The 12226-nt window shown below is 38.6% G+C and overlaps 2 protein-coding genes across 2 annotated transcripts; both read left to right on the top strand.

Moving 5' to 3' along the window:
* The first annotated feature begins 3455 nt into the window (after positions 1-3455).
* On the top strand, positions 3456-6899 carry LOC101486388 (homeobox protein HMX3). The gene is made up of 3 exons (XM_004571199.2): positions 3456-4085; positions 4570-4767; positions 5450-6899. The coding sequence occupies exons 1-3, from the start codon at positions 3836-3838 to the stop codon at positions 5875-5877; spliced, it is 876 nt and encodes a 291-aa protein (XP_004571256.1). The 5' UTR covers positions 3456-3835; the 3' UTR covers positions 5878-6899.
* A 617-nt stretch (positions 6900-7516) lies between these two features.
* On the top strand, positions 7517-9169 carry LOC101486097 (homeobox protein Nkx-2.3). The gene is made up of 2 exons (XM_004571198.2): positions 7517-7818; positions 8099-9169. The coding sequence occupies exons 1-2, from the start codon at positions 7620-7622 to the stop codon at positions 8635-8637; spliced, it is 738 nt and encodes a 245-aa protein (XP_004571255.2). The 5' UTR covers positions 7517-7619; the 3' UTR covers positions 8638-9169.
* Positions 9170-12226: the final 3057 nt, after the last annotated feature.

Below are 12226 nucleotides of genomic sequence, written 5' to 3'. Positions count from 1 at the left end.
TGGAAATTTGAACAATTATGCCAAGAGAATTTGGAAAAAAACAATTATTTCAATCCAATACACATTTTAATCAAAACATTAAGTAGAAAGAAAACTTTAGTTTGAACTTTAAACTCAAATGTTCTCTGGCTTGCACATAAATCCATCATCCATGAATGGAATGCTGCAAATAACTTGCTTTACTTAACATGTTTATCCTCTGAACAAAACAGATGCCTTATTTCTGATTAATCAGACTCAACTTCATAGTCACAATTCTGGCACACATAAATTGCCTGGCCTGAGGTGCAAGCATCATGGGCCCATTTGTTGCATTTTACGCATTTTACCCAGGTCTCTTTTGGACGACTGTTTGAAAATGGCTCCACACAGACAAGGCAGAAGCACTCTTCATCATCTGATGATGACTCTTGAATTATTTTTCTTCTTTTAGCTGCGTTGTTCTTCATAGGTCCAGATGTTTTCCCCCCTCGCGTCCCTCTCTTTTGAAACAGCTTTTTGCTAGATTCAGCCTTATTCTTTTCTTTTTCTAGTTGCTGCTTCACTGGCGTGTCGGTTAGAATTGCTGATTTGCGTCGTTTTCTTCCTTTGCTGGATGGTTTTCGGCGGCCAGCTTTTGGATATGGCTGGATGTCCTCTGGAGTTGGTAGTCCGCTGTCAGTAATTGCAGTGCGGTAATTTATGTCAAAATCCTTTGCTGTACTTGTGATTGATTTGTTCTGCATCTTTACCTGCCTGACTGCCTTTAACATAATGTCAGGTGGTGTTCTGCCACGCTCTGTCTTTCGTTGATAATTTCGAACCATCTTACTTTCTTCCTTCCTTCCTTAATTCCTGCCTCTCCTTCCTTTCTTCAAAAACCTTATTACAAATACAAATGAATTACAATATCACAATTTTTTGGAGCATTTATTTGTACTGGGGCAAGTTGTCACATGTGACGACTTGCCCCAAAGTTAAGGAGACAACTTGCCCCAAACTGACATTTATGCTAATTTTGGCTAAATGTCAGGGTTAGCTCAACATAGCACATCAGCTGAAGTATCAAAAGACACGTTAATGTCTCCTCTATTTTGTGTAAAATAATAATCTGTAACATCTATACCTAACAAAGTTGTACTGAAGAAAATTTAAAGTGATTTATTTTTCCTTTTAGGTCAAAAAAATAAAAAAGATGTGCTCACCTCAGATTAGAGCAGTCTTGACCACATGTGAACAGGAGGTTGACTATAGAAGAAGAAGTCACACAAAGTGGCTATTTCATTTTTGAGATAGAGCCTCTAGTGTTGGAGTTATGAACAGTGTGACAACTTACCCGTGTGACAACTTACCCCGCTCTCCCCTACTCTAGTGCAGCCAGCACCCCCGATTGCAAAAGTGTAATTACAAGGTAAGAACAGGAAACATGGCTTGTCCTGGCCTTAAAAACACCCCATTATTAAATGAAAAATACTTATATTTGTTTAAGTAAGAACCACTAAGTATTTTAGATACTTATTTTATTTTAGATAGATGTACTAAAATCAAAAGCATTACATGGTAAATGTGGGAAATTGTACCATAAGTAGTGGGCTGTATTATGAAGATTTAAAAATGTTGGTGGGGGTGTTGCACACTTTTCTCTGAGAAGTGTTTGTTGCTCTTTGCTTCTCTTCTCTAAAGTCTGATCATAGATTTGAAGATTTGTTTCCATTTCTATGTTCACATTCTTTCTTTCTGTTTCTGAATACATGCTGTATTCTGATGTGATTCTTTCAAATGCAAAAATATGTAGAAAATAAGGGTAAGTATGACAAAGTTGATCAGCTCGCAGCCTGAAAAAAATCCTGCAGCCTGGAATGTTCTGAGCATTAGTTCAAGGCTACTTACAGATGAAAGTAAGCTTTTCACAGTGTTTAAATCCTATTACAACTCCAAACACGGCTGTGTTTGACTCCGCTGTTCATAGTTTCATAGCTGACTAAGTATTTTCCACTTTCAGCATTAATTAACTCATTTTAAGTTACAGCACACAGCCAGTCCATCTATGGGCACCCAAGGTGATGCAGGGCTTCTCTCAATAAAAGATACATTATTTCTCCTTGAATAGTCGAATGTTCATAGGATTTGGAAAGAGTTCTTAACCGTGGTCAAATACTTCAAATCCTAATTTTTGCCATGTTTGAAGTTCTCTTGTTATTGAACTTGATATAAAGCTACTCACTGATCTGACTTTTAACCCTCTGAGGCAGGAAACTGGGACTGTTGTCAAAGGCCGCATGAATAAGCTGAACTCAATTCTGCTCAATACTAATTTGTTCTCATTATAAGTGTATTGGTGCAGCCCTCCACAACAGTCCCAGTTTTTCATGTAACCAAATGGGAAAATGCGTTGCCCACCAATCAAAGTCATCACCAGTAATGCTCCAAATGTAACCAAAACTCTAACCCAGTGCAAGCAGAATATGTCACTTTTTTACAAAATGTAAATTGTTCTCTGAAGTTATACTTCAGATCAAACTGCACTGAGAAATACAGAAATCAGTTTTTCTTATTGTTACTTTGCTTCAGTTTTTAAGGTTCACTGAGTTTGACATTGAAACGTTGATTTTACATTATACCCATATTTTGAAGACTGGATGTTTCCTGTGCTTACCTTAAGCTGAGGTTAAAAGATGGGCTTGTAAAACTTTGTCTCATTACAACTTTCTAACTTGCCAGCAACACTTTATAAGGTTACACATCTCACTGGTGTTACAACACACACAAAATTAATTTTCAAAAAAGCAGGCTGCTTCTTGTGTCCAGTAGGTGCTTTGTCTTTTTTTGTGACAAACGTTTTTGTATCCATAGATGCTGAAGTTTTGAATGAGGATGTCTTGGGGAAAGCAGTTTTTTTTCTTTTGTTTTTATTTTTAAAAGGGGAAATGACCCGCAAACCTACTGAGAACTGATTTAAACAAGCAATCTAATTTAAGATAAACCAAACTTTTCACTTGAAGTACACGGTTAATTGAGCGCAGTAAGAGTTTTTTTTCCCCACTGACGCACGTTGTTGATTTGCCATGAATGCCACATCAGCAGCATCTGCTTTTTATTAGCATTAGCGCACAATGATACAATTATGATTCATACTCCTCCTATAACAGTGTCCATACATTATACATCATGCTTAGTCTTGGGTTTTTCTGCTATTTTAAGAAGAAAAAGAAATGTTTTACTACGGTTTATTTATGTTTATTATCCCTGTTTTATCTAAAGGCAAATAACTGGACGTTAGTAACCAATGAAATGAAATATAAAAATAGCATTTCTGTGGGAAACGTTTGCTTTGCTGTGTCATTATGGACAAGAAAGTGAAACCTGAGTGTAACAGAGTTATTTTGTGAATAGTAAATATAAAGTGTGCATGGACAAAAGTAACCAATAGGCGGTACTGTGCACTGTGCCATTCCTCATGGAGCTTTCTCCATCTCCAGCCCTGAGGACAACAACGTATCTCTGCCTTGGTTTGCTCCCTAATTGACCTAAATACAGCATCTCTGCGGTCCCTCAAGGCAGACTATCGCACAGCCCACACGAGAGCATACAAACTACGAGACCGTGTCCGGGTATTTCCTGGAGTAATTCCTATTCGCCTTTTGCCCTCAGCTCAAACCCGAAACGAATTTGCTTTGTGTATCTCTCGTAACTGTAGCAGGCTGTCCTCACATGGACTGCGTCGGGATGGTCTGCGCGCAGAAGACTCGTCTGGCCCGAGATAAGACGCCTTCCCAGGAATGACAGTATAAAAATTTACGTGTGGTGGATTTTAAAAGGGTGTTTTTTTTGTAACTGGCGGAGTCATAAAGTCATCATGCTGGATGATAAAACACCGCGACTGAAATCCGGTCCTCCATCGAGAGGTTCATCTTTTTACATTGAGAATTTGCTGGGAACTACAGGAAGACGTTCTTCAGCCGAGGAGCGAGCGGAGACTCCGAGCTTCAAACTTACTGGTCACGACCCGGGGATGTGTCCGGGTCTGAAAACGAGACGTCTGAGCGACACTGACAGGTCGGACGGGAGCGGAACATTTGCAAACACAGCGAATGGCTGCTCGAGAAGTGAGTTTGCTCCTGACCGTCCTTTTCGTCCCATCGAAAAGGTTACTGAAAATAACAAATGTTCGTTTTTGTTTCGACGATTTGTTCCTTGTTTGTCCCTTACAAGAGTCGGGTTAAAATATATAACTCATTTTATTATTGATAAACAAACATCACACAAACCCCCACATCTAACATTTATGATTTATGCATCTCGCTTTGGGGTCTCAATGGGGCAAAAGTGGACATGACGCATGGTCAGGGTTCACTCTCCGATTATCAGCCGTGTAGAAGCCAACAGCATTTGGCATCCACACAACGATCTCACAACAATCTCCCTCTTGTTCTTTAAATAGACCCGCAGCGAAGAGCTGATGCGTATTTATAATCTTGGAGAGGACAGACAGCATGAATGCGAGCAATTCCCCGCTGTGCACAAATCTGACAGTGTGTAGGATGATTTAAAGTAACTTTTTTTTTTCTTTTTTCACGACATCCTTTGCAGGGCTTCTTTGCAAAACCAGCCGCTCGCACGAACACGTAGACCCCGTGCTAAACAGCGAACGGGATTCCCCAACTTTAACGGGAAAGGCGGAGGAGAATGACAAACCGGCCGAGAAGGAAGGCGACGGTCTGACAGATGAGAAGGAAGAGGAAGACACGCGCTCCTCTTGCGTCTCTCTAGGGGACAGCTGTGACACAGGTGAGCTCAAAGTACACGTAATTCATTAAAAAGACACACAAAAAACCCAAATAGTCTTGTGCTCTGCTATAAGCACGCATGCGCCGTTCTAGTACACACTCACTCAAGCGGAATTTTATTTTTTCGATTTTAAAAAAGCAGCATTTGCAGAGCTTCTTGGTTAGGTGCATTTTCTTTCCGATAAGGTGCATTGACAGCAGCAGTGACCCAAGTTTTCAAAAGTTCGCATTAGAGAGCAGGGGTGCAGTTAGCATTTCTTGGGTCTGAGGGCCATACCCTGCTCTGCCAGTTACAGCAGAAGAGGGCAACATGTTTGATTTGATTTGATTTTTATTTTGTTGTAGAAATTAGATAAAAGCAAAGGATGATACATTTAGTAACTGAATGGAGACATTACATAACGGGTTAAAATACAAATATTAAACTTTATATCTAAATGCTATATGAACATTAAATTAGCTTAAATATTGCAAATTGCTTAATAGCACCGCATAGTTCATTGTATTACATAGCAGTACTGCCTATTTGGAGATATTCACCTGGAGACTTGTTAGCATGAATTTGATCAATTAACAGCTACATGGTCTGTAAATGCAACACTAGAAATATACATAGAATGTTTACTGTTGCGATGTGTGCTAAGAAACTTTTAAATGAAGACACTGCTTCTTCTTGGCCTCAGGTGACATCACAGTGGTGCGAAAGAAGAAGACGCGCACTGTGTTCAGCCGAAGCCAGGTGTTCCAGCTGGAGTCCACCTTCGACCTGAAGCGTTACCTGAGCAGCTCGGAGCGAGCTGGGCTGGCTGCGTCGCTGCAGCTCACCGAGACCCAAGTAAAGATCTGGTTCCAAAATCGCAGGAACAAGTGGAAACGACAGATCACGGCAGATATAGAAGCCAGCAGCACCACTGCACCGTACGCCGCCCAGAGGGTGGTTAGAGTTCCCGTGTTGTATCGCGAGAGCGTCACTACCCCGCTGACACTGACAAACCTGCCCCACGTGTCACATCCAGTAGTTGGCTTCTCTAACTCTGTTAACTATCCGCTGTCTGGCCACTTCACCCATCCGGTGTCATTCATAACGCCACAGATGACCGGGCTGGTGTGACTTAAAGAGTGGAAGAGATCTCGTATACCTGTGACTCACATGAATCAAATAATGATGCTGCAAAATGTTCATGTTAGAATATTCAGTAAAGTTCATCCCTGCAGTGCACTGAGCATTGTCATCCTCTGTTGAAATGTTTCCTTTGGATGTTTTCTGGAAGTACATTTAGATCAAGGTGCCCGTGTCTACTTTCAGCATTAAACTTCCTCATCATTAGCAGAACCTTTATCAATTTATTGTAAGCAAAGGTCATTTTTTAAGATTTAGTACCAAATTTAGCACTACCAGGAATAAATTAGTATTACTAGAAATATGGAAATTGTGATGGATATTTTTGGACCATTCAAGCTGCCCACCATCCTTCTTTGTGCTTTACTGAGGATATTTCACACACATAGTCACACAGTTTCCAACTAAAGCTTTATTTTGCGATGATTTCTGTCACTGGAAAATATAGGGGTCCACGTACTTGGAAGAGTCAATATGTTTATGGTGTGTAAAGCGATGTAAAAAAAATTAAAACAAAGAAAAAGATACTTTGGGAATTCATTAATTTGTAAATGTATAAGAAAAATCTGGAAATGAAAACACAAATTACTGTAAACAATCAGGTTACACATAGAAAAATCATCTGAGGACAAAAATCAGGACCAAAAGTTCATTTTTGTATATTTTTTTCTATACTTTATGCTTTCAACTTATATTCACATGCTACAGAAAAAGTTTTTCTTTGCACTGCTGAGTTTCCCATCACACTCATCTTCTCACGTGGCTTTAGACTGTTCAATTCTTTCTGAAATTTGAACCCACACACGTGACCTATGAGTGCTAAAATGTAGCTCATTTATGAAATAAAAGCCAGTATGGTGTTTGTGATATTGTGACTTTTGATAGCTGTTAGCAGGGGTAGGCTATTAGCAACACTGATTGACTGACACTTTTGTTTTTTGTTGTTAATTTAAGATGATTTTAATACAGAGTTTTGTACACTTCTATGTTCACATGTGAATAAAATTTTATGCACAAGGCGTTTCGTGGTTTCTTTCCTGTTTCTTGGCCATCAGCTGTTTATTTGGCATCTTTATTTGGAATTTAGGTTGTATGTGGGTTTCAAAATGTAAAAAAAACCCAACTTATGCCCAAGGGGCAATTAAGAAAGAAAAGAGGGCATCACATGAGATGAATAGTTTTTGATAGTGTGAGTAACATTTTCAAAGAAAATAAAAAAGAACAATGAGGTTAAGCTGAGATATGCAATGTTGGAGGCGAGATTAGAACAGCTTATTGTGTTAAACTTGGCTATGTTATGCGCCCCCTTAACCCATTGTCGGGTTACATAATTCTCATGCTGCCAGTAGTTAAAATGCTGTCAAAATGACATGTTAATGTTCTTTACAGAGATACTTTAAAAAGTATTTAGTATCTAAAATAAATAAATACATAAATAATAAATAAATAAAACAACTGGTAAGGTTTCCAAACTCTTAGTTTTTGCACACTTCCTGGGAAAGCAGGCTGCAAGAAAGCGCACAAACCTCCAATATGGCAGCCAGACGTAAATCTGCATCCCGCCCTCATCTGCCCCCTCAACCTCGCCAATCAAAAGCTGCTAAACCGCAGTCTTCCGGGTCGTTGATTTACTGCGCACCGGCTCCTCTGTGCTCTAGTGGCAGCCGAGGAGCAATGGTGCTCGGAGCGTCCAGAGACGTCGGTGTTTCGGGTTTCTCGGAGGAGCAAATGAAATGCCGGGGAATATGAGCAAAGAGGATGCCCCCAGTCGGAGCACTTGTTTGACCTTCACAATTGACAACATCCTCAACCTGAGGCCGCAAGAAAGTGGAGATTTGGACTGTTCAAACGGGCAGAAAGACGGTGGATGTAAGAATGTTTTGGAGGAGCGATGTGAGGATGTGTGGGACGTCCGAAGGACAGAGGAGACAGGTAACTCTGACGGATATACCCAAATACCATATCTGTAAATTTCATAGAATTAAAGGGAAATTTTAGGCTAATTAATCTGTTTAGAAGCACAACGATAAAGATAAAAAAAAAATTTTTTAAAAAACGCTCAAAGTTCAAATTATTTGTGCGAAAATGCAGAAGCGCTTACAGGACGCCGGTTTGTGTCTGCTTTACTGGAATGTTGCTGAGCTTGTTCGCAGGTGTTTTTACGTTTGCCTTTACCGCTGCACCAAAGCACATCTTGTCGCTCCGTTCACAGTGAAGCCCAGAGTTCAGCGCGGGGGAAACACACCGCCGCTCACCGCTGGATCCTGTCCGCAAAATGAGTGCAGCGCTGAGGAGCCACAGCAGCAGCACTACCAACAACAACAGCAGCAGCAGACTGTGGACTCCAAAGCCATGGTAAAGAAGAAAACGCGCACCATCTTCTCCAAGCGACAGATATTTCAACTCGAGGCGACTTTTGACATGAAGCGCTATCTGAGCAGCTCGGAGAGAGCGTGCCTCGCGAGCTCCCTGCAGCTCACGGAGACCCAGGTGAAAATCTGGTTCCAGAACCGCCGCAACAAGCTCAAGAGACAGCTGTCCACGGACATGGAGGGCCAGCTGGCCGCCGATCACTTTACAGAGGCAGGAAAAAACGTGCAATTACCAACTTTTTACAAAGACAGCAGCGTGCTGGGCGGATGTTTGTTACCCATACCGTTCCCTGTCGTGTACCCGACAGCAAACGCCGCGCCTTACATTTACTTCTCTAACACTGGCAAATACTTTGGCCTCTTTGATGCAGACTGTTGAGTTGTCTCTTGGGTGCGTGGACACTCCGACTTACAGTCAGCCCAAATTTTTTTTGCATGATACGTCTGATCCTTTTTTCATTTTTAACTTTTTTTTTAAATGAGTTGTCAACATATCAACTAATTCAACGTGCATGCGCCACTTTTTGGTTTATCACTATTATTATTATTATTATTATTATTATTATTATTGAATTTTATATACAGAGTTTATCATCTTGAATTGTGCATGCGTTCAAATCCTCGGAGCAGTTTTCCTTTGCGCAGTAATGTCATCTGAAAGAATGTACCATACGTTAAACTCCTGATGCTGCATCAGCCTTACTACCCTGCAATAATACTTTCTGTTTGTGTGTGTTCATTGTTTTTCCTGTGGAGCAACACTTGGTTTGTATTTATATGGCCTTATCATTGTTTAGTTTTTTTTAAAAAACAACTTTTATCTTTTGTTTTCACTTTTATAAGACTGTTAAACTGTGAAGACGGTTATTCTACGACGATCATATTTTGCAATAAAACGTGTAACATTTGCAGTTTTAAATGTGTGTTGACTTGTATCAGGAACAGCAACACAAAAAACCCCAAAACAAACAACAACAAAACCCAACAGATAACACCAAAACACGCCCAGATTGCATTTTTAATAATCCTTTATTTATTTATTAACTCATACTCCTACTTTTCCTTTCACTTTGTAAGAGTCGTTTCGCATTATTTATTCAGCGTTAGATCGTATTTAAAGATTATAGTAGACTGTCAGGACTTTATCACTGCAGGGAGAAAAATAAAGTTCAATAACGGAGAGCTGAGAAATCCGGGGCACACTATTTGCTTTACAGTGAACGAATTGTAAATTTAGTAGTTAAACCAACTTATGATTATACATTTTGAACCGAATTAACTAATGTACCACAAAAAAAAGAAGAAGAAAAGAATCGTCTGTTTTTCTTGCTCATTAAGTAAATTAGCTGGTTAGTGTTTCCTTTGCTATCCCTAATATTAAAAGCAGAGACCATAAGCTGAATAATGATCACCAGTTATCACCTCTGTGTTGACGTGCTGCTAAAAGTATTTTAAAATCTGCAGAAGCTTTACAGTCTCTGTTAGTGCCTTCTTGTGTGTTCATTCCCCCTGTTATTCCGCAGAGCTGTCAGGAAGCTCATTTTGTCTCTCAGAAATGTGTTTAAACAGATGACAACTTCTTGGTGTTTAATTAAAAGCTCTGTAACAACTCTCCATTGAAAAATCCAAATCCTAAATATATAAAAAATATTTATATAAATTGAATGATTTATTAGTTAGAAGAAAATTTAAAGTTGTAGAAGCCTGTCAACCTTCAAATAAATTGTCTTAATTTAGACTGATATGCTACAGAAAGTAACCAAGGAAGAGAAGTTTATTTAGAAAGCACTTTCCAGAGACAAAGTTGAACAGTGTTTGACACCAAATATAAATAAATAAATGCCTGTAATAGCTGTAATGCAGATTTTGTAAGTTCTGAAGTTAAGCGATGAATGAATATTATCAAATTCATATTTGAATGAATCACTTTCAGCATAAGACACAGTATTAGTAAATATTACAAATCGCTGAGATGAGTAAAGACCTGTTTCTGGTAAGAATAAGCAACTTTTTCTGTTCAGTTTCAGCACAGATGTGAAAAAAAAAGAGGAAACAAAAAGAGAATATTCAAAATGCTCACAGAGATATCTTATGTGTTGAGCCTATTTTCTTTCGTTTTATTATTCTGAAATTAATTTACCATCAAATGAAAACACTGAATTAGAAAAAACAATTGCAAACAACGTAAGTAAGCATATAAAAATTGCAGGATTTTTTATTAAACCAAAGAGTTGTTTATTTAAAAAAAAACCTTAAAAAGTTTACTTAGAAAATCTATCTATCTATCTATCTATCTATCTATCTATCTATCTATCTATCTATCTATCTATCTATCTATCTATCTATCTATCTATCTATCTATCTATCTATCTATCTATCTATCTATCTATCTATCTATCTATCTATCTAGAGCCTACAGTGATGTACAGTTAGGTGTGAATAAGGAACAGTCCATTCGTACGGCAAGTTTGACCAAATCTGTGAGTTTTATAAAGTTTTCTTAATTTTGTAACAAAGTTAAAGATTTTTCTCATACAGAAGATGTAAGTTTATGAATTATGTATTTCATGGAAAATAAAAAAAAAGAGAAAGTTTGTAAGTGAATGAGCAAATCAAAAGACTAAAAAGTGATTATTAAGACTTGGCTCCTGCACAGTTACGCCCTGCAGCACTTGTTGCCGATCAATTTTCCAGCTTGCTGCAGCAACACACATATTTTCAGACCACACGAGTTAATCTGGGCCAAATCCTTTCATAAAAAACAAACACACCACGATTTAGGTGGCCTGGAGTAAGATGCCACCCTGATATGTTCCCATTGCATCCGCAGTGTTATAATGCCACATAATACCGCCACAGACTGTAAAGTTCAACAAGAAAGAAGCTCTTTTTATTCTTTACAACGGAGAAAGAAAGATTTATTTTGAAGTCTTGAGCATTTGCTTAACTTTTTTGGGAGGTTTATAAGTGACAAGCAGTGGCTCCACTATCTGTACAGCAGAGCAAAGCATCTGTGCATAAACAGTGAGAGAAATGTGTGTTTAGGTAGACTTGCATCACTGCTTCTAGAGAGATTTTTCCTAAAGGGTCCAGCAAGCTGCACTTACTCACCGTTTCCGGGTCACTTCCCCCTTCAGAGATGGAGCCTCTTGCTGCTTTCTCCCTGTCACAGCCATTCAAGGCCCCATCGCTGTTAACCTGTTCATTCACCCTTTTAGTCTGCCTGCAAATCTGCTGTTTTCTCTGCTAAATTCCTGTCTACGATTACTGTGTATGTTGAGTTGTACTGTAGCTCATAACTGTTGCTCTGATGTCAAGTTAAAGTACCCAAATGCACCTTTGTGTATTTAAACTAAAGTAAATGATGCTTGTGTAAAATGCATTCACTACACTGCAATTTTACAATTTCCTTTATAATTTAAATTCTTAACATATTTAGAAGTGACAGTGAAAAAATGCTTCTCAGATTCCACACAGTTGGATTTAATTTAGCAACTAACCAGCTATTAAGAACATTTTATAACATATAATAATATATCTCAGGCAACTTTTACAGAGATCCCATAATCTGAATAATTAAGGATCTATGCAATGATATGGCAGTGCAGTCAGTATACAGTAAGCTTTTATGTTAATGAAATAAAGAAGAGATTTTAAACATGGAAGAATTCCCCTTTAAAAGTTAAAAAGAGCAAAAAAAAACCTCACAAAAACTCAAAGCTTTCTAAATTTTTTATGCAATATTAAACCTCACGTCAGAGTGTATTTCTTTTTTTTAAACAGATTGATAGACACCTTTACTTTTAAATGAATCACACAATGAAAATTAAACGTGGTGATATTCCACCCACGGCTCCACTTTACTGTATGTCAAACCAAGTGTTAGCCCTAAAATGAGGGAATATAGATGGTGTTACTCGTGTGTTTAGAAATGAGTCTATAGAGTTTGTAGATTAGCTCAACAGATG

This window comes from Maylandia zebra, linkage group LG3, assembly GCF_041146795.1.
Source record: "Maylandia zebra isolate NMK-2024a linkage group LG3, Mzebra_GT3a, whole genome shotgun sequence".
Classification (NCBI taxonomy): domain Eukaryota; kingdom Metazoa; phylum Chordata; class Actinopteri; order Cichliformes; family Cichlidae; genus Maylandia; species Maylandia zebra.
Note: the sequence above shows the minus strand (reverse complement) of the source record. Positions and strands in the feature narration are given on the sequence as shown.